The sequence below is a fragment of the Hyposmocoma kahamanoa genome, unplaced genomic scaffold, assembly GCF_003589595.1.
Source record: "Hyposmocoma kahamanoa isolate Upper Pololo Valley unplaced genomic scaffold, ASM358959v1 202, whole genome shotgun sequence".
Taxonomy (NCBI): Eukaryota; Metazoa; Arthropoda; class Insecta; order Lepidoptera; family Cosmopterigidae; genus Hyposmocoma; species Hyposmocoma kahamanoa.
The window spans coordinates 11,677,346-11,701,791 of NW_020653726.1; the positions used below are offsets into that span (position 1 = coordinate 11,677,346).

Genomic DNA, 24,446 nt, shown 5'->3' on the forward strand with positions numbered 1-24,446 from the left:
ATATTTAAGCATAAAAAGTGACAGACTAATTTTGTTCGAAGAATCTTTAAGCCTATTTCCTGAAAAGTTGTCATTATGCAGATGGGGCCTTATTACGCCATGGGTTGGATTTGCCGTTTTATCTACTTTTAAATTTGAGCAAACGTCAAAACTTATTTTTAAACACACAAGATGATTCCCAACAGATAGTAATCTGTTTCTATCGTAGAGTCCAAGGTTGCTTAGACAGCGTGTAAGTATTACAGAAAACTTAATAGCGTACTTCGTAAAATAAACTTTGTGTATTATTTATACTGCACTGATGCATTTTATCTGATTCTCCTTTTAATTCAAGTAACATATCATGTTGCTTTCTTTACTGGTATATATTATACAATTTTATAACAATCATAGAATTAGAAATCACCAGTTTCTTCCCCAGTGGGTTTAATCCAATCAAATTTTCTAGCAATGCTTTCGGAAGAATAAGTCATAGTTCTGGAGTTTCAATAATTTAACAACAGCAAAGCAATAAATTTGTTCTAAACTCATTGGAGCTAGTTGTTAGTGGAGTGCGCAAAAAGGGCATGTCTTTAACCATGTCTGGCGTACCCTGGGCAACCGTCGGCAAGTATGTTACCGACGTAACATACTCGCCGACTGTTGCCCAGGGTTGAAAAATATGTTTCAGAGATTGTCACGATAGAGTGGCATAAATGTTCTCAACTTTGGTTCATTCGTATGAAAAAGTGCATTAACGCTAACGGAGACTATTTTGAGAAACAATAAATTCATTTCTGACCATTTATAGTATTTTTTTCTTACTCATTCCAGAAACTTATAGTGCGCCCCACGTATGTAACACACAGGTGGTAAAAATTCGAAAATTGAGACATTGAAGCACTCTGCCTTTGGCTTCGGACTTCTCATAGAATTTATTTTTTACCGCCCTTAATACACAATGTATTAATAAAATGCTAATACAATGCTTATGGTGGCTCATCACACGTGCAAATTATCATACTGTTAACGAAAAATGGACTGAAAGATTTATTACACCAGACGTTCACTGCGAAGTATGTACCAACTCGTTTCAACACAACACCCTCGTAATTAACTCTTGTTACGAACGTGTCATAAAATTTTAGTGGGCGATTCGCATAAGAGTTAAATGAATGGCTACTAATAAAATGCAAAGGGTGTCATACTTTTATGTGGTGCAAAATTGTAAATTGAGTTCTTGGTTTTTCACGATTCCTATACATTGGAAATGAGACATTTTTTGTTACACATGGCGGTTTTTAGCAGCGATGCAAACGCGATGCGATAGCGATGCAGTCGCTAATAGTCTACCTTTAGCGATCCAAACGCGATGCAAGTTCGCGACTGCACTGACACAAACGCGCGATTGCATCGCTGCTAAAAGTCGGCGTGTGCCACTATAAATTGCGTCCCACTGGGCACAGGTCTCCTCTCAAGTGAGGGTTTAGGCCGTAGTCCACCATGCTGGTCCAGTGCGGGTTGGGGATTTTACAGCGTTTCCCGAGGGTTGTGAACCTTCTTCGACGTACTAGTTTCGTCCCGATGTTTTCCCTTAATTAAATCGCATATAAATTCCGAGAAACTCAGAGGTGCGACCGGATTCGAACACACAGCCTTTGCAGAGGTGGTAGGTCCAACCATTAGGCTAACACGGTTTAAACGGCCACAGTTGACTGATTGTGAATTGTTTGACAGAAACGAGATTATCGCTCACATTGGTACTTAGAGTTTCTAAAATTATAATAAAATTAAGATGCACATCCGAGCGTGTCCCAATGTATTTATTAGTTTTTCAAGTCAAGTTGTAACCAATCCCAAACTTCAGAATTATTTTTCAATTCTTAGCAAACGTTACTACTTTCATGATTACCCATATATTCTGCCCTCGGAACGAAAAAGGGCACAACTGTCGTATAAAGTATGCATAGTTGTGCTTTTTTTCGTTACGAGGGCAGTATTCTGCATCAGAGTTTTGCTAAATTTCTAATTTCTATTTATTCAGTGTACCCTTTCTAATTATTATTTTTTGTATAGTAAAACTTATAGTGGCTGCTATTTGAATAATAACTCAATGCTTATACTGTTGATAATATTTTTCAGAATATTCTTCTATCAAGTGTCTATCGAGTTGGTACCGAAATGGTAACAAAGTTTTTCATAATAAATATGATTAATTCATTATTTATGGTCTCTGAAACATTCGGTTTAATTTCTCGTGTAAATTAACACTGGTGCGCGCGGCAGATTAACAGTTTAATATGTTCACTTCATGTTTACTGACGTTTTAGCTAGTAATGTGTTTTGTAGAAATACATATATACACATATGCCCTCAATACACTACTCATAAATTAGAATATTAAGTAAAGCATACTTTGTTCTAAAGAAAATTAATTATATTACATTAAATTAATTACGCACGCACGCACGCACGCACACACACACGCACGCACGCACGCACATAAACACAATCGGAAAATACTTCACTCCACGCTTAAAGGCCAATCTTTGTTTATTTTCTTTGTTGTACTATCTTTTTAATTATTTAGTTTTGTTGTTGGTTATTATTAGAGATGAAACGGATATCCGGTAACTATCCGGTATCCGACCTATCCAAACTATTTTTACTATCTGGCCGGATACCGGATAGTAGAACAATATCCGGTTAGATATCGGATGTTTAAAACTGAGAAAAAATCATAATCAGTACACCAAATAAATTGATTTATTGATTAAAGATTATAGTATAGAATAAACAGCAACTGAAAGAACTATGAAGTTAGATAATGTTATCTCTAAATTTAGTACTTAAATTTCAATAAAGGCAAATTATGGTGGATGAGGTTGTTCTGCATTAAGTGACAAAAGTTTTTCATAGACGAGACCAGCTTCTGAGGATAGTTTCTCACTATAAACTCTTGCAAACTTTGTTAAATTTTAAGTACTACTTGTTATTGCCAGACGGCCAAATGAAAGGATCGCGATCACAATCGATTTGAACTGGCTACATATAATAATCAAATACAATGTGTGAATACAACTATGATGAAACTTGTTTGTAGATTAAACTTTTTTTTGGCAAATCTGGTATCAATGCTTAGAATTAGATCACAAATTAATGAAATTGAAACAAAACGTATCAAGTGCTAGGCTTATACTTATAAGACCTGGAAGTTTTAATACAGCCAAAGAATGTGTAATTGTATATTTTCCTTCTCTACCGCAAGAAATTTGCATTCGGCATAACAAACAACAGCACTGACATTAAAATATTGCCGAGTTTGCGATTTTTTTTACTGTTAACATTTTTCTGTTATGTATTATCGAATAAATAATTCGTTTTTATAAAAATCAAGTGACCATAACAAATCAAATCGTCAATGTGAAAGTGCAATCATTCACTAATCAATCAGTCACGGCGATGCGCGCTGTTAACTGGTCGTGATATGTTTACGGCAGTGGGTCAGATATCCGGCGGCCGCGCCCTAGGTGCTCGCCGGATATCCGGTATCCGGCCAAATCACTATCCGTTTCATCTCTAGTTATTATTATCATACCTTTATTTCTTACTTTAAGTTGTACTACAATAGAAAATCTCATGTGATTGTGCTTATTGGAAAGAATCTGAGTTCCAAGATAACTGTATCTATGATATTAGTTTGGAAGTCAGACATCACGCAAAATCGTGATTTATACTTCATTTTATTCTTTTTATTACATTTAAAATTTAATCAATATTATTATTATATTTAAAAACGTGAAACCATACTTTCGTACTATGTTCGTGTTTAAGTAATAGCAATTGATTAACAGATTATCTTGATTTTCGGCATAAAATCTTAGTTAGAAAGTTGGAATATGAATTTCAATTTTACACTTTTAGTCGCGAACAACGTACAAATCTTGGCCATTTCGTCACTACTTTTAAATTAATTAAGAACGGTACTATAAAGTTATAGCGGCGTCGTAGACCTAAATAATTCCGTAGCCATAGCTTTGTTTGAACGTTAATTTGGAATACTTTTTCCCAATGTTTTCTTCTTTGTTTACTGTGTTTATAGAATATTATTTAAGGATTAACAGATAACTTGTTATGGAAAAGTTTTACATTACATTACTTTTTTTTTTTTTACTTTTTATTTACAATACATTTTTTTGCTTATGTAGCTCTTGAGCTGGCGTAACAAATAACATAAGCAAAAAAATATTTTTAATTGGCAACATAAATTTAATTACCCGGTATAAAATGTTGATTCGTTATTGCTGACCCCATGAAAATAAATTATTTTTTATCATGTATAGAATTACACATAAAAGCTGTTTATTATATTTTGACACGAGTGCGATTACCAGACCAGTTTAATTTTGTCATTGTCTTTATGATAGTAAGCTTTAGAGTTTGACTGTTTAGAGTAAGATTACTTAATTGACACATGGAAGAAAACTGCCTTATATGCCACAGCTCATCATGCGTTGAGAGTCAGGGATCATAGCGACGGATGGTGGCGCAACGAATGCGCGACTGTTGGTAAACGAGTCTGGCGGATTCGCCCTACAGTGTTCGCATCATTAGAGGCGATTCGCCCAGTTCTAGACCAATGGGTCGATTGGAGACACGGGCTCCTAACATAACGGCTTGTGCAGGTACTGTCCGCGCACTACCTGCACAGAGACGTCAGTTCTGCTACGAGTGCGGCGATGCGGACGACACGGCGCAGCACTACTTAGACGCGTGCAATCGCTGGAGTGCGCAACGCCGCACTCTATTTGCGATTATAGGGGAGAATCTCTCGCTACCAAGCATGGTATTGAGGAATCCTGCGAGGTGGCCTTCTTTTGCGAGGTCACCTTGCTAAAGGAGGCCGCGGAGCGAGTATGCGAAGACGCAGTTGACGCGAACCCGCACCGGTACAGGCGGCGGGGGAGACGGGGAACGCAGTTCGCTGCTCGCCTAATTCCCTAGTGAGGCCAGCGGACAAGAGACGGTGATCCATTGCCCGCATTGCAAGGTCTCACCAGTCTGGGGGATGGGTTAAGCGTCCGATCCTCCTCTGTTTATGTTTAAGGTGGCCGGGTGCGTCGTAATGGTGAATCGGCGGGATCCCACGGCGCCCACAATACCCGGCCAAGAGGGTGCGCCGGGGGTATAAAGCATTTCCCCCGTTAAAAAAAAAGGGTTCATACCTTGTAATATCTTTATCTTTTCTTTAGCTATATGTATTTTTGCTGTAAGCCAAAACTTAAAAATAAGTACATTATTACTTATTGACAAATTCGTTTCGCAAACTCAAGAAATGAATGACTGCGTACTGTTCTATGTTCCAGGCAAACGTATATTAGTTTTCTTCGGTAGTTCTTTGTTTGTTTTCAGGCAATCGTACCTCAAGTAAACTGTTTTCCAAAACTTTTTGACGGTAAAGTACACAAAGTTTTCAGACAAAGAGTCTTGTTGAGAGGATACGACCGAAATCGTTGGAAATATTTTGTAAACTGCGAAATGCAACCCCAGAGTTTTCGCCATCTTAACGTTTCATAAACCTACGACTTTGCGGTATTGGGGTGAATCACATACTCGTATAAAGGAAACTTTCATTTTGATTATTAAGAGGCTTCCAGATGACTCTGAATTAGTAGAGGCCAAACGGCAGAGCCTTGAACACCACCGTAAGTTGCCAACTTATCGTTATTCTACAATATATATCATGGAGAGTGTGCGATGGAATTACACGATTTAATTCCGCCTTCCACACTCCTTCACCAGGGGACTAGACGTAAGCTTGGGTTCCACCCCTAAGTTATGGATATTCTAAAGATTCACACGAAGCGTTACGCTTCCACATTTATATGGCGAACGGCTATGGAGTGGAATTCTCTGCCTGCAGGCTTGTTCCCTGAACGTTATAACTTGGACCTTTAGGAATAGGCATTATTTAAGTGTGCATGCTCCATCGTCGTCATCGTCACTTTCCACCAGATGAGACGGGGGTCAAATGTGTACTTACATTTTTATTTAAAAACACCTCCCCGTGGCAATATGTATTCCAGTGGATAAAGCTACGTTTGCTTATTCGGTAATGAACTATTGTTATACATTTTGAAGAACAAGGACAACGTTATGAAATTGCGTACATAGTTAACTTTGTCGTTTAATCATCGCCGCGAAAACGATTTAACAAAAAAATCGGGTTTTTGTAGTTTCTGTTTTTATACATTTTACTTTACATTGTATTAGTTATTATTTACGTATTTCTAATTACTTTCATGTATTGAACTATATTAAAAATGGTCTCATCTTTTTCCAATGATTTTTATATTTTACAGTTTGTTTGTTTTTATTATTTCTAGTGCAACAATATTTGGCACTGTGTTAATCTTTTGCAGGCATTGGTCGCGGCACTCGTTAGCTATTGTGATAAAATTTTAAAATGACGTTTTGTCACTCGAATTTGAGAGCTAAATGTGGATTTAATAGCTTTATGGAGGCGGCGTACTAAGTCCTATAAGTGGTTTTTTCATATCATATTTAGTTTCAGTTTTTTTTAATTTTGATTTATTTACCTTAAAGAAAGACCAACAGCTTAAAACTAATTGATATGATAATAGTAACAACTGAGAGCTAATTACAGATCCTCACAAATATAAATATAATAAGGATGCACAATTTAACTAACCTATCGCATAAAACATAATGTAAAACATGAAAATACAATTGCAGTTGCAAGCCTCACTGAGTCAAAGACCAGCCCACTTAGTGCTTTCCTCGCCGAAATCATTCTCGTATTGAAAAGATCCAGATCAAAGAAAGTACGTGGAATGTTAAAATTATAGCATGCGCGCCACATATACTAATTTTGCCTATAATTAGTACGGCCCCCGGGCCCCCATTTCATTTGTAATTCTACCCCCGGGTAGAATTATAAATGAAATTGTTTCTTGAAGATTTACAGGGAACTCTAAGTATATTTGTGATAATAATTCCGGATAATAGTATAGAAAATAGATCACTATTATCACAACGCATTTCAAGTGGTAAGAGACGAAGCTTCTTACAGAGATTGAAATAATTGGCAGGATTGTAACAGTCCTTTGCACGATAGCACAGAAAACGAATATACTTCTTTTTTGTATATTTTCAAGCCGCGCGAGATATAAATGTGATAACATTGATTCCAAATTAAGCTAAAATGCTGCGGACAAATGAGCAATACAGTATTTTTATAGTTTTCACCAGTGCACAATCTTTGGCACAGTGCATAATAAAATCCAGTAACCTAGAGGTCTTAGATGCTATACTACGTGGGGCATACTATAAGTTTCCGGAATGAATAAGAAAAAAGACTATAAAAGTTCAGATATGAATTTATTGTTTCTCAAAATATTCTCCGTTAGCGTTAATGCACTTTTTCATACGAATGAACCAATTTTGAAAACATTTATGCCACTCCTTCGTGAAAATCTCTGAAACATATTATTCATACTCTTCGACAGCCTCTTTCGATGATGAAAATCGTTGACCGCGTAACTAGTTCTTATTTTTTGGAAATAAATAAAAGACACAAGATGCCAGGTCGAGACTGTACGCGGGATGGCTCATAAGGTTAACGTTGTTCACCTTCAAAAATTCATTTGTCTGTCTGGCCGTGGGATGACTGGCATTATAGTGGTGCAAGATGATACGGTGTTTATGGTTATTTTTACGGAGTTTATTTATTTATTTGTACATTTTAGGAAAATTCAATAGCTTGTCAATAGCTTCCAGCAAACCAATTGTCTTGTACGAATCACTATTCACGGTACAACGATTCTCCAAAGCAACAGCAGCCACGTGTCCAGTTTTATTAAAAACAGAAGGAATCATCCGCTTACAGGCACTTCGCACGCGCGCCACTTTGGTTGGTTTCGGCTCATCTCGAAAGACCTATACGCTCGATTGCTGCTTTGTCTTGGGATCGTAACTATAAATCCATGTTTCGTCACCTGTTACTATATCTCACACCAAATTTAACGCCCCTCCGTTGGATCTGGTAAGCATGGCATTGCACCAAGTGACGCGATCCGTTTTTTGAGCCTCAGTCAAATTGTGTGGGATCCACCGAGAGCACAGCTTTTTCACACCCAAATGTTTGTGTAGTATTGATTGTATTTGACTCATGTATATGCCTAAAGATGCCCGAATCTCATGGTATGTCACATGCCTGTCTGTTTTGATCATACGGCGCACAGCATCGATGTTTTTGTTGTTCACAGCAGTGGACGGGCGATCATCACGAAATTCGTCACTGAGATTCATACGACCGCGCTTGAATTCTAAAAACCAGCTATGAATAGTCGTCTTGTACGGTGCTTCATCGCCAAAAGCAGTTTGAAGCCGAACTTAGCTTCGCTGAGCTGTTAAATTGCATTTAAAGTCGTAGAAAATCATACTACGAAAATTTTAGAGTTAAATCCATGGTGATGTAGGCAACCAATTCTAAAATGACGCCACAATGCAAAACAAGTGACAGATGAAACAAACTGTATTCTACAGGCAAAGAGTTCCATTTTCAAATGTTGTAATTACTTTTTAAGCTGCCTCCGTGGTCGAACGGTTACCACGCCGGACTGCCGCGTGGCCCCAGGTTCGATTCCCGGGCCGGGAGATATATTTGTATGGCCTACATTTATTTCTCTAGTGAGTTTGGGTGTAATTTGTGGTTGTCTATATGTGTGTCCATGGCACTCGCGACACAGGGTTTCCCTAATTCGGGGCTATGTTAAGTGTGTGCGTTATTTATTTACTTATTTTTACATACTTTTTACGTAAGTGGCCAGTTCCGGAAATTTGTAGTGCGCCCTATGTATCAATCAATATAGTAATTTAGAGTCATGTAGTACTCCTAGATCTCGTACAGTATATTGGTTTTGTAATACCACATCTTCGAGAGAATAATTAAATGACTTAGAGTTGCGTTTGAAGTAACCAAATACCACATTGATGGATTACGATCCAGATCATTAGCCTCATAGTACGCTTCAAGCCTATCCAAATCAGACTGCAAGGTCACCGCTTCATCTCGTGTCTTCACATGGGTAAATATTTTCATGTCATCCGCAAAACAAAGTAGATGTAAGCGTTTAAAAACATAGGTTAATGTCGCTAACAAAATTAAATTATTAAGCAAATTCAGCGTAATTGATACTTCTCAAAGGAAAAAAAAGCTGTAGGTGCCAATATCTGGAAAGTTATATATCTCGAATTCTCATTCTCAAAACGAAACTTATCTCTGGAGCTGTGTCGTTAGTACTACCGGGAGGACTAGACCCGTGCGACGAGGACGGCTTCAAAAAGGTGAAAAAGTAAAAGAAGTACACTAGCCATAACCTTAGTGGCACCGCCCCGACTTCATTACTCCAAAAATTCTATATCGTGGAGTGGATACGGGTGAAAGCCAAAGTTGCTCTGAGGGTCGAGCAGTTGGAGTCCCGCCACAAAGTGAATTTTAATTCATTTGTGGTGAGAGTACCTACTCCACATCTGTCGGCCGGCATGAAGAAGGACTTTTGGCCGAAGTGTCAAAGTCGTTTCCGAGGATGGCTGTCGGACACCCGCGTTGCGTCACACGTCACGGTTAATACGTGTAAATAAATAAATAATTTTTATTGTATTATTATGTATGTTAGTCTATAAGGTACGTGTTTATGGGTCTTTTGTACCCTGAAAATAAATAAAATAACAAATGCAAATGCGTTAGTTATGACAAAGTACCTGTACTGGTACCTGTTACTCAGACACTGCCACTTTGATGGCGAAAATGACAGAAAATATGAGCAGCGCCCCTCCACGCTTTCCCACACTTTCTTTCCTCACCCAACCCCTCTGAAAGTGGGAGTCTTAATATTGTGCGTACAAAAGTCTCGTTTATATTTGATTCCCTAGTGTATTACTTTTAAACATTATATGACGTCTAATTGCGTTTTGAGGAGAACCTTAGTACTAAAATCGATAATGGTTCAGGGTTCTCAAAACGTTGAATAAAATCGCAACGTTTGAAGGACTCTGTTGTGCGATTACCTGAGCCACACTTTACGGGTCTTGTCGCACGCAGTTGTAACTATATGCCGTCCTTGCTTTTGTGACTTTATTTTAATTTTAACATTAATGCATCTTATCCTGTTTATAAAATAAAACTTTTTTCAGTGTTTTTGTTCTTTGTTGGTACTGAATTTGGCTGTTTTTTTCTTGTTTATAAAAAATTAGAACTATACTGGATTATGCAAGAAATTTATGAATGTACCAAAATGAAATGTAAACCACTGATTATGTAAGAAATTTATGAATGTACCAAAATTAAATGTAAACCACCTTTCTTTGTGTTAGCTAGTCACAACTCTGTATCTATTTTTGTGTTTTGCAATAAAGATATTATTATTATTATATACATTCAGAAACTTCTCTTTTACACAACCGCACATACAAATTTATTTACTTTTTTTTATGAACTGTATCTTAATTTTCATTCTCTCCTAAAAATTTTAGTAATTTAATTTAATTTAGCAAATTATAAAGTGAGTAGTCAGATAATAAGTAATTTAATCCTTTTTTTACTGTTTGCTGTTGATTTACTGTACCGACCTAATTTATGTAAAACTGAGCTTAACCTAATTGTAAAACATTTCGCGGAAGAGGGACCTGGTGACCTGTAATACAGGCATTTTATGCCTATCTCAGGCACCAGTCTCTCCCAAATAAGGGCAAATAAACTCACTAGTCAGTCAGGATTTGCATAATTTACCTTGTATGTTGAGAGAAAATAAAGAGATTATTAACATTATTATTACACGTGTATAAAAAAGTGAAGTTTGATTCAAAACGTGCAGAGTGAAAACGTTTTTGCCGTAATGTGCTAAGAAGATATCATATTCATACCTCATCTATTTAATAATCTGTTTCTAAGTACGGGTACTTGAGCTACGATATGAGAGTTTTTATAAAGGTGAATTTACAATCGCCGTCGAATCTTTAACATTAGGTGAAAAAATTAAATAGCCGTTTTTTAGTATCATTAAAATATTGCGTTGTGGCACCATAAATTACGTAAAAAAAGTGTACATTTGTAGTCGCCTACGCGTACGCGATGCGAACCCTACACCACTAGCCACGTGACGTTTATTGTCTCATCTGGAGTAGAAGTGTGAATAATACTAAGTACATTCTAATTTTATATTGGGTCGGCGTCACGAAGACGTAGCGTTGTAACGCTGTATTGTACTATATGTAAGAGTGGTGCCACACAGGCGTTGCCATGCCGGTGCGTTGCGTCGTTTGCGGCGCGCGGCTCAATCGCGGATTTCAACGCATCAAGAGCCACACGAGCAATGCGGTGCAGTGTCGCGTCGTTTCTTTTGTTTTTAGAATATATAGTCTAAATGTAGGATGTTTACTCCCGTGTGAAAATTTTATCATATTATTTTGGAGAAAACTTACGTAAAATTCTTCGATTTGACTAAAAAATAATACTTCAAAATATTTATTAACATGATGTTAGCAGGAATTTAAAACACGATTTATTTTGCGTTTTTCACAGATGCGACCAAGTCTTTTTGTTATTTCGCGTTAATAAATAATTTTTATGTACCCAAAAATATTTTTTTAATGTACTTACATTGAACATTTTTCAAAAAAAATATTTAGTTCAAGCCGTATCTGCGATATGCGAGATTTTTTTTTTACAAATTTTGTTGAAACAAAAAAAATTACAGACTGATGCTATGAATTCTTATTACAAATAATACAATTTCAGTAATAAAATTTGAAATTATTGTAAAATTCGAAAATGATATTCTGTTATTTTACTACGATGACATTCAATCAGCGCCTTCAAGCAGCAATCTAGCACGGATTGCTGAAAGGCGTTGGTTTGAATCCAGCAGGATCGCAGGAATTTTTCTTATTGTTCGATCTTTGTATTATTGATTATTTATAATATTATATTATTTATTATTTTTTCCTGCTTTTTGAATATAAAAATCGACGAGCTTTAAAATAAGTTTTTTTTCCAAAATCATACAAGTTAGGCACGCGGAATTTTCACCCTGCGTAACTATTAAAAGACATTCATGTTAAATTTTAAAACGATTTGGAGCAATGTGCTAGCACCTGCACACCTAAAAATTGCCACAAACGACAAAAAGTTGTACACCCATTAAAAAATCGTTTTAATTGATATAGAATTTAACTGTCAAAGATTATTAGATATCTCTTACGTTTTATCTTTTACGTTTGTTTTTGACACATTAAAGAATTGCGTATTTGACATTTTATTTTGCGTTCTTGTTGTTATTATTATTATATTATACAATGACGATCACTTTATTCTTTGATATTAAATTAAGACATAAATCATGACGATCGCAGGTGGCGTTGTGGGTGATAGATGAGGACGTTTTTAGTAGCAGTAGAGTTCCTTGTGAAATAATTCGTGCAGAGAAGTACTGCCACTTTACCTGTTCCTGCCGTCAAGCAGTAATGTCAGCATTACTGGTTTCCGGTTTTGGAAAATGAGGGTGCTGGTGAAATTACAGGCATATGGTATTTGTCAACTTATGTCTCAGGGTGACGAGCGTAGGAGCAGTGCTCCGCAGATCATTGCGATTTTAAACCCTGAGTGGCACTGCAACTGTCACGGATAGGCATGTCGGTTACTATCAGACGTACGTATTGTTCGTCCAGTCGCTTGATATGTAAACTGGTCCTGGTCTGGGTGTTCAGGCTGGTATCCCGGAATCCAATTTTTTGCTCTGGTATTCATAGTACAGGGAATTTCCACTTAAGAGGTGTGGTTGTTTAGCACTACCTATTTAATTATTATTACGACAAAAAAAAACCCATTATTTTCTGTATACAAAGAAACCCACGTACTCTGCAAACTAATAACGTACATGCGATACTAGTATTATGAATGTGCTGCGTTGAGTTGCTCAGTCTTTATTAATATTGACATACGCTACGTGATTAAGGTCTCCTGTTTCCGCAATAAAAACTAGATAGATAAGTCTGTTGATTTATCTAACTATTAATATTTAAATTTTATATTAATTAGTTGTGAAATTAAGGTAAAAGAAGTCATTTTGTACTTCTGGTGTAACAAAGCCACATGTGATCACATAAGTGCTTTTTTTAACGATACCAAGTGACTACCACTGCGCCCGTCACTACCACTGAGGCATAAAGTTTCATTAGCACCCTTTACCTTCAACATCGGAACGCAATACTCACATTATCGCTTGGCGGCAGAAATAAGTAAGATGGCAGTATACTTCCATGGAAGAACTCTTTCACAAGGACACTTTACTGCTTCTGAATGTAAGATTGTGTATCACTTAAATCTTTTGGCTCTAACTTCAACGGCAGAAACAGGTATCTAATAGACTGATATAGTATCACATATCCAACAAAAACATACGGTAAGCGACCATAAGAACCACGACTTGTTCACCCGGTCACAAAAAAATAAATAAAAAATTACTAAAAAAACCAGTATCAAAAGGATATTCCAAAAGGTCACAGAAAATCATATCCAGGCAAATTTTCTCTTCTGGTAATCCCGTAACAATAAACAGACGACCGAAACGAAGCTTATCTGAATGAGAAATCGAACTGCGGAAGGACGGATCCAATCCCGCATCAAGTTATCTACTGAACGGATCTCAATTGAAGGCAGGCGAAACAAAACGACGCCTAACAAGACGCTTAGTGCCTCGTAGAAGTCGTAAATAGTATATTGGATCGTAAAATACTTATATACTATTTGGTGGAGGAGCCTTTGTACTTTCTTTGAAGTAAGATACTGTCCGAATAGATAACTTGTTCCGAACGAAAGAATAGAAGCAAATAGAGAATTCTGACACACGGAATTAGACGCTGCCGGTGGCTGTTAGAACTTTGTTAATGTGTATTGTATGTTGCAGATTGAGACAAAAAAAGGTAACAAAAGGTTTCAATGACATTTTATGTAGTTTAAATTACTCAGAATATAAATGGTTGGTAAAATGGAGGTTTCCCCGGGTACATTTTGGGAGATGCCAAGCCTTAAGAAAGGAGCTTAAAAGTATTTGCTAAAATACAAATGGTGTGTATAAGTGTGTAATGTGATGAGTACTTATGTCGCGGTCTCAAAAGTGTATGGAATGAAATGAAATGCAATTAAATAGAAGTTTATTCGTCAAATACACACGCGTAAATATAGAAAATCACATGATACACGTAATAATAAACCATGAACTACTCTGATTTCTATTTTTAATATATTGATGAAGAGGACGAAGCCTCAGCATAATGCTGTTTTCAGTCTCCGCCTGTGCTCTCTGTCGGACATTGTCGGAACATAAATTTGAACAAAAGGTCTACAAAAAAAGAAACACTGTTAATTTAACTTAAATGTAACTATTTATTTACTGATTACGAGTGATAAAATATGTAGTTGCACCATACAAACATATCAAGCAAAAACAAAGAAACCTAATCAAGACGACAAAGGGTACACATAAATTACTGTTACCAGACAACTACGGATTACTATTCCACAACGGACCAGCAACATGACGACTTATATTGCACTATATTCTTTGCACTTTCGTATAAAACTATAAAAAAAACTCTTCGCTGGTGGTGGAAGGTCATTCCAACATTTAGAGGCGGCGAAGCGGAAGTTGACTCCGAATGCTGTCAGGTGTCGGCGAATTCGCATTTGTAATATTGGATACATGAAATTACATCTATTTACGTTAACAGAAAGTGGGGGAAATCCAATAAACCGGATTCATCCCTTAATTTGCCACCCTTAGATGTGGAATATTTTTTTCAAATTCGAATAGGACCACGACTGTGGTACCCACCCCCTTTCCAATAAAAACAAGAATCATTTTAATCTTTTCACATATGTTGAAGTAATCGCGTAACGTACACACAAAAGAAATAAAATCGAATTGAGAACCTCCTTTTTATTTTAAAGTCAGTTAAAAATAACGACAAGCTATACGTATACTAATACACATAATGACATGCGCACACTAAGTTTTAAATTAAACACCTCCGTTACGTAATGAGGTCGTATATCCAAATCTAATTGGATGTTCGACATACCTATGATAGCAAGTAACGAGACGAACAAGTCGTGCGCCTGGTGGTAAGCGACATGCCTGTCCATAACAATTGATTGTACTAATGATACTCAAGTCCCAGTATAGAAAAGGTAACCATAGTGACGACGTTATTATTAGATTGCTTATTGTTATAAGTTCCAATATTTTCTGAGTTTTGCTCTATTCTACTGAAAATTCTAATATTTTAGCGTCCAGCTTGATGGTTTTTTTTTCATTTCTCCTTTAACATTTTTTTAACCCTTTTACTCTGAAATCATCCACGTGACACCCTTTTACGTTATTCGTAATCGTAGTAAGTTACAGAATTAACGATAGTGTTGATAATTATAGGTTTGCAGGCATCACATGCAAGTGGTTAAAATAGGCGTTAAAATAACTGGTTAGGTGCTAAGGTGCTTAATAATAGTTCAGTCAACACAGTTTAGTGTGCCAGGTATCAATTTTCATTACGACTCTTGTATTAGCGGTCACTTTACTTGATACGACATTAATATATCCACTGATACAGCAAGGCGATAAACGGGGGTGAAGAGTATTGAAAATATTATGGCATGCCCAGCAAAAACTGTAACAGTTACCGCTATTTACTAATAAATCAGTACAAAGCCCTAAGGCTTACCATAATTACACACCAATTAATAAATCTCTTAGAAGATTTTTTATTTAATTGCGCAGACTCGGTTTCAACTTGACTGAAATAAGAAATGAAGCGAATGAAATCTAGAAATGAATTGTTATTTGCTGAAATGAATACATACATTAATTTATTAACCTTCCTACATATATCCGTGCATTGGTCTCTCATACCGACAATTATCGTTTGTCCTGGTTTTTTTAAACGGAAAACGTTAGAGCTTTGGACTCACTGTTAGATGCATGATTCGTGCACTCCACACATATATCCGTACACGACATCGATCGGTCCCATAGACCGACGCGGGTATATGTGTAACAGTTTTAGGTAATTAATATTTTTAGTAATTCCTATATTTACGTATTGTTTTTAATTATCATTGAGTTAATATTATGGATTATATTTGCAAATTATTTTAGGTTATATTGTATTACCTATTACATGTATGAGGAACGCACGAGAAGGTTTTTGGAAGAGGATGACTCTGATTCCAACTATGAGGGCAAAAATATAGTGTTCAAAGACACTCATCGGTTCATATAGAAGTGAAGCAAGTAAGAAATGACACAGAGCAGGAGATAATTCTGAAAGTGAGGAGAAATTTCTAGTCTATTACCTAAGCAAAGATAGTCAAACAAAGTGGACTAAAAATGCTCCATCGATGTCAGTAAGAAGTATTTTTGAGCAAGGTATATATATAGGAAATGAAACTATTTTTCCGGATTTAAATTGCGTTGACAGTCAACCGTGACCATGGTACCGAACGTCGAGTTGTTTGAAAAAACAAATATACGCGATTTAAATCCGGAAAAATAGTTTCATTTCCTATGTGTAACAATCGCGAAAACCTAAGAACTCGAAAGGTATATATAATTAAAAACTTTTGTGTGCAACATGCTATTTAATTTATGGTTTTTAAAATTGTATATGTTATTCTTTGACATTTCCGAGTTTTTTTTCTTTTGATATTATAAAAAAGTATATTTTTGTTCAAGTTTTGGTGGCTCTTACGAATATTGTAATTTACTAATGACTTTAATAAACTCTCCTTATCTCTAATAAAAAAAATATTATGTATAAAACTTTGCTTGATTAAATTTTACACATTTCCTTTTTTATATTAAACTTAATTTTACGATGATATTTTACTAAACAACGTACTAAAATGGTCCTCGAACTTTCGGTCTCATAGACCGTGCGCAGGTATATGTGCTACACTATTTGGCGCGGCTATAGGAATGTTAAAAAAAACGAAACGTATTATAATTGCAAGGGACTCGTTCACGACGTTACTAATCACAACAATCAGTCGTGCGCCTGATGGTAAAAGACACGCCTGTTCACAACAGTTGCACTGCCACTCGAAGCTTTAAATCACAAAGATCGGAGGTGCACTGCCTCTACGTCCATAACCTGAAACATAAGTTGAAAAATCCCATGTGCCTGTAATTTCACCAGCACCCTTAAACCTTCAAAAAGAAACCGGAGCGCAGTTACGCTCACATTATTGCGTGGCGGTAGAAATAGGTTAGGTGCCAGTACATCCCTGGACGAACTCTTTTACAAGGAGCTCCACTAATCTCCTCCTTGAGACTTTGGGACCTATGAGAGACATGTTTTTCTAAACCCTAAGCATAGATTGTATAGATCGGCCTACTTTTCTAAGCACTAATGAAATTTTAATATTTACGTTTTGATTTAGGGTTTTAAGTCTAAACTCTTTTTATCTCCTCACAATAAATAAGCAGAATAATAGTGCCGTGTATCAAAATAATTGACGCCAAATACTCATGAAAGTTGGCTTGTCGACGTTTAATGACTTGCTTCGTCGATATCTGTTGCGGTCGAGTGGTTTAAGGCGAAATATTTTAACGCGAGCCTACATTTTAGGAGGTAAGGTATGGGAGACCGCCCCTCGCAACCCGAGCGCTGAAAATTAATATAAAATAAGAACATGCGAGTCTCTACATGAATTTTGACACAGATCCGACGTCGACAAGCACCCGATGGTGACTAGCGGGGCGTCGTGTCTTTAATCCGCTGGGCAATTGGCAAATTTTGGGATAAATGTGAATTTAATAACTACAGGATTTCAGTTGAAACAACAATTTAGTAGGTCCTATGTAGTACCTAAAGAGAAAAATATCCATATAAAAATAATATGCAAATATTAGATAGATTAGATAGTTAGATATTTTATTCCTTAATAATTCGTTTCAAACTTTTATTTTAGCCTGTTTTCAAGATTTTGTATGATCGGCTGAAGTACACCCTATCGTGTAATGAATTAGCATATTCTTTAAACAATATCCTTAGGTGTATCGTATATTTTTTTGTAAGACTATTATTTATAGCAAAACAATTTTTATTTTATTTTATTTTATTTATTTATTTGCATTTTACATGTAGTGTTATTATAGCATCTTAGAACTATGTTAGGAACTACATGCGATACCCTGTAAGGGCGTTGCAAAGTACTTATGATATACATTTTATATACATATTAATAATTAGCGTTTTGTCATTATATTCATAAAATTTTTCATTATACTATTGTTAACTATATTAATTCTAATTCACATAACAATTTTATCGAAAAATGTTGTCGTCAATGAATAATAATTTGGATAATAAAAATATAAAGGCTAAAGTCAACTTCTAAATGTTAATTTTATTATTTCATGTCCAATTTTTTTTTGTCGAAATTCCATTCTTTATTTGCATTTGAATGTCTAAATTCATTACAATATATTAACCGAAACGTTAAAAATATTCTAAAATTTAGGTATTTTATTTATTTATGTCTTTGAAGAACTCAGTAATACTGTAATAACTTTTTTCTATAAGGAATTGTTTTAGATGATTTACAAATGTTGTATAATTCTGTATAATTTTAAGATGATTCGGTGTTTCGTTGTATATTTTGATAACCATGGAATGTGAAGCAGCCGTACATGTTTTTAATTTAGAAAAAGGTACTTTAATTTTATTTTGGGTTCTATTATTTCGTTTTACTGTCTTTATCGGGGAATACAAATGTGAGTGCTTTCTAACAAATTTACATGATTCTAATATATATATTGAGGTCAGAGTAAGAATGCCGTTTTCTATGAATATAGGCTTACATGAGTCTGTTTGCTGAAGGTTGAATAAGATGCGTATACATCTTTTTTGAAGTACAAAGATTTTGTCGATTTCGGTACTATTTCCCCATAATATGATGCCGTAGCTCAATCTGGCATGACAGTACGCATGGTATGCTGCCAGGGCTGTTTTAAAGTGTGTGACCCTCTTTAAATGACCCAGTGCGTAAGTCGCAGAAGAAAGTTTAGCTGCTAACTTTTCAACATGCGGTTTCCAGCTAAGGTTCGTGTCAACTTCCACACCTAACAGCGTTGTGGATGTTACTGTTTGTAGAGATTGGTTTTTATACTTATAATTAATATTTAACGGGGTTTTTTGATAGGGCTTGAACTGCATTAGTTTTGTCTTTTCAATATTAATTTCCAAGTTGTGTATGTCGAGCCAATTTGTGATCTTATTTAGTACAGGGTCCAATTTAGAGTTCAACTCATTTTCGTCTTGGCATGATAATAAAATTGAGACATCATCAGCAAAGATTGTACATTGATTATTAAGTACATTTGGAAGTGAATTTATGTCGATTAAAAAGAGTGTACATCCCAAAACACTGCCTTGTGGGATGGAACTATTCACTAGTATTTCAAAAGATCTGTATGTTTTAATTTCTCCTGTGTTAAGGTTTGTGTTTTGGATTTCTACAATTTGAGAGCGATTTTCTAAATATGACCTAAACCATTGATGTGGCACTCCACGAATTCCACTTATATACAGATTGTGTAACAGAACATTATGGTTTACCCTATCGTAAGCCTTACTCATGTCTAGTACTCATTTTCCCGCTTCTCCTCCGGTAACTCGCTTTAAATTTAGTTCAATTCTCGAAAGCTCAAAGGCTATATTGCATCGTGTAGTTATAATAACGACCTTTTGTTTAATATTTCAATCTCCGTACTATAAAAAAAAATAAGCATAGGTTTAATTTTTTCCTGTGAAATTTTTTCGCAAAAATTTATCAACCTTATGTATATATAATATACAGTCTAAATCCTTCTCTTTGATCTATATAATTATATCCTTTCTTCTGATTAAAATACACTGCTCGCTAAGTCTAGGAAACTAGGTTATGATAATATTTTTAACAAATTTAACATACTGTTCCCTTACATATTATGTTGTATATCAAAAGAGCGTTATTTCGTTTTTATTTTGGTAATAAAATATTAAAAGAATTGTTAAGAAAAATTTTTTTTTTTAATAAAATAACAAATTGTGACAAAGTAAAAAAGAAACGTTTTTTATAAAGTTAAAAAAGTATACTTTTATTAAAGAAAGTAATAATATTAAATTTCGAAAGACAAAAATGGTTACTGTTCGTTATCTTCAGGAAATAGATCAATGCTTTCTTGGACTATATAAGTATTTATTATATTATAAAACTTATATATATTATATAAGTTTTTTAATAGTCAGTTGGACCTCCCAAGGCATTAGCAACGGCTCCACAATAATAATAATAATAATAATAACGCTCACACTCAACATAGCCCCGCACTAGGGAAACCCTGTGTCGCGGGTGCCATGGACACACACATAGACAACCACAAATTACACCCAAACTCACGAGAGAAATAAATGTAGGCCATACAAATATTTCTCCCAGCCCGGGAATCGAACCTGGGACCTCTGCGTGGCAGTCCGGCATGGTAACCGTTCGGCCACGGAGGCAGTTACAATGGCGTGGCGTAGCATACTAAGTATGAGGCTGTCAATTGTCGCCTGTGGAATAAGATACCATACTCTAGAAAAAGTAAAAAAGGCACTTTTTCTGTGTTTAAGTTTTGAGATAGATTATTGAATGCTCTTCCCATGCACGGAGACCGCTAAGAGTTCCAGCTCTACGTGGTGGAAATCGAGGTCCTTTATGGTGGGCACACATTTGCACTGGACTGAGTTTCAGTCCAAAATATTATCATAACCTAGTTTCCTAGACTTAGCGAGCAGTGTATTTTAATCAGAAGAAAGGATATAAAGGAATTGAGATCGACCGACTGAGCAGGCCACTCTGACAACCTGGTATCGTTACTCACGGAACACATTCATCACTAGCCCTGCAGTGTGTGCACGTGCATTATTGAAGCAATAAACATGATATCTTAGCCGAGGTGTTGTCGTTGAGGGATTATCATGTTGCATAACTTCATCGCAGTATCGTTCCGCATTCAAGTTGCCATGTAACCAAACGAGATCAGTTCTTCCAACCAGGCGAATTTCAGCTCACACCATTATCGTTCCACCTTGGTGTGGATGAACTTCCTGAGGATACTGGAGTCGACTCGTGCGGCCAGGAATTTGCCAAACTGACATTTTTCTTGAATCAGGACGAAAACTGAAACAAGACTCGTTAAAAAAGCACACATTTGCACTGGACTGAGTTTCAGTCCAGTGCAAATGTGTGCCCACCATAAAGGACCTCGATTTCCACCACGTAGAGCTGGAACTCTTAGCGGTCTCCGTGTATGAAGATGGAGTTTATGTAATCTTCTTTTCGCAGTACGGTCACTAGCAACCACTTGGTGCAGGGACCGCAGTCTTTACACCACTTGTGGAGCTGTAGTATGGGGCGTTTTTTCTTTCAGTACTTTGCAAAAAATGTCTCTGGGTAGTGCCACTGTATCTTTCTCAGTGACGTTCGGATACATCACCTGAAGCCAATAATCTAGCGTGCCAATAATCGGCAAATGCTTGGTTGCGAGGTTGCGAGAAATTCCAACAACATACCCACAGCCCCAAGTATCTCTTCCCGAGCTAAATGACGACGTGATGTCATATATATACGTTTAAAATCACAAAAGTTTACGAAAACAACGATAAATTGTTTAATACTAGAAAAACAACCGTTTAATGATAATAAACTGTCAATTGCGTACATTACTAAAACCTGAGCGCTATGCTACACTCATAGTTTTCCCTCCCAATTTCAAAACGTTTTTGCGTTTTTATTTTACATTTTTAAATTTCGATGCAAAATTTAATACAGTTTCATTTATACAATTTAGAGGCCAGTAGTTTTTCTAAAAAAAATAGTGAAAAAGTTAATATAATTGGTTTGTTCCCTAGACTTAGTTGAGTAGTATATTATGGTAAATATTTACTAAAGAAGATTTAAGGGTGGACTGTAAACGTTTTAATAGCAGTACAGCTCGTAGGTAAAGTGTTCATCCAAGGAAGTACCGCCATAACTATTTCTATCATCAAATTGTAACTATGAGTATTACTGCGTTCCGATTTTGAATGGTAAAGATGCTGGTGAAATTACCAAGTGCATTGAATTTGTTAAATTTATGCCTCAGGATGACAGGCCCAATTACAATCTTCCCTCTTGCCCTCTTGTCTTTGCGATTTGAACTTCTGAGTGGCAGCAATTGTTATTGGGTGGTAGGCGTATCATTTACCACTGGGCGCACGACTACACCACCATAAATAAACCAGCTGGGAACGGCTTTTGACTTGGTTCAACACAAAAGCCAGGAGTCTTATTGGCGACGATAAGCTCAAATATAAACTTTATAGTTTAGCCCACCAGCGCAAAGTTGCCTGTCACTTATCTACAGAATATATTTCGGTGAGTGTGCGCAGCTTCATCAGCTCATCCAGCCTCCTTTTATCATCAAACATACAGATGTACAGCGGGATATTATCACTACTCGATATTCTCTTCAGAGTACTAACACATTTCGTCATCTTTTTATTATGCATACAGCCCAGGAATTAAATTCCATGCTTGCGACTCTGTTTTCAAGCACATGCAACCCGAGTATCTTTAAGGTCGTATTTGCCTATTGTTGGGATTACACTCGAGTAATTTCTGGATTGTTAATTAATGTCAATATTTATTAGTATATTTCTGTTCGCGAATGTTATAAATAAATGAATGAATAAACATCTTCCGCGCGAGCTCGTTCGTAAACCCTACGTTTGCTCCAGGACTAGGTAGTGGGCAAGAGCAAGTCTTAAAAAAACGGAGTAAGGGTAACATCCCTATGCAAGCATCATTTGGATGTCTATTAAAACAGCATTCATTATCTTAAGGTAAGTGCGTTCTAAGATAAAATACTCGTGTCTATTCTAAAACTTTGATATACAATTTGTAATATAAGAATAAGAATGCATTTATTGCATAACTATAGGTAATTATATAAGGTCTTAAAATATTACATAGGTTTGTGCTCTATAGTCTTCCAGTTAAGGTGTATAATATTATTTAAATGTCACAGAATAAAATTAAATTACATCACAATATGAGAAAAAAAACAATTATTAATAAACATGTCATATCGCTAGTCATCAAATTTGTTATTGTCGCGTATAACTCTTCTACACTATAATAAAGTTTAGTACTTAACCATATCACAAGAGTATTTTTAAATTTCATGTACACTAATCTTTTAAAATCATTCGAAATGCTGTTGTACGTGCCGACATTACTTTATAGCTTTTGTGGTAAAATGCTGAGGTATGGTTGCCCGAGTAAATTATTCTATACCCATGTCTTAAATTTCTATGGTTTCTTTTATTTGCGATTTCAAAATATGACGAATGTTTCTGGACAATTCCAGCAAACTCCTTAATGTACAGGCAGAGTAAAGGTACAATTTTGCACATATCGAAATATGGCTTACATGAATCCATTTGAGACCTACGACTATACGACTACCACGCAAGCACGATTGTTCGTTCCGTCAAAAAATAATTAGATGCTGTTAAGATTACTAAGAAATCATTAGATACTTACGTCTACATCGATTCCCCTAATAGGAAAAATCTTTAACGGGGGCACGTCTCTTGGAGAATATCGGCAGAACTCTCTATCACCTCGATACCACTTTACTGAGTACAACACTTCTTGTTCCAAGTCATAAAGACACATCATGAGGACTCTAGACCCTCGTTCTGAAGCCTCCGGTATCACCATATGTACGTCACGTAGACACGCCGATCCTGAAAATAAATAAAACCATAAACTACCATTGTTTTCCTTAAGGGACGACCCTTTAGACCTTTAGGGACTTATGGGATTCCTATTTCATTTTCAAGGACCATACGCTATGTATTATGAAACATAAAAGTTACTTTTTAAGTAAATGGCAAATGGACGTCTTATGAATTTTACCTAAGTAAAGTAAGTTACGTAATGACGTCGGTTTGTGCAAGTAAACCTTATTTCTTGCTCCGTGCCAAAATGTTAGACAAGCTTGTTTTATTTGAAAATTAATAAATACTGAATGGATCTTATTGCGAATAATATGTTTTTTTTATTAAGTGACGGGACGAACAAGTCGTGCGCCTGATGATAAGCTACACGGCTGTCCATAACAGGTGTAGCGCCACTCAAAGCTGTAAATCGGAAAGATCTGTGGTGCACTGCCACTGCGCCCGTCAGACATAAGACATAAGTTGACAAGACCCATGTGCCTGTAATTTCACAAATACCCTTACGCTTCAAAACCAGAGCACAATAATGCTGACATTACTGCTTGATGGCAGAAATAGGTAAGATGGCAGTACTT

The 24,446-nt window shown here is 36.0% G+C and overlaps 1 protein-coding gene across 1 annotated transcript in view; it reads right to left on the minus strand.

The window, feature by feature from the left end:
- The window catches only part of LOC113227180, an 88,203-nt gene extending 64,331 nt beyond the window's left edge, over positions 1-23,872 (minus strand). Inside the window, exon 1 of the mRNA XM_026460063.1 lies at positions 23,672-23,872. Coding sequence (XP_026315848.1) covers positions 23,672-23,851 — 180 coding nt within the window. The 5' untranslated portion in view covers positions 23,852-23,872. The remainder of the gene's footprint in view (positions 1-23,671) is intronic.
- Positions 23,873-24,446: the final 574 nt, after the last annotated feature.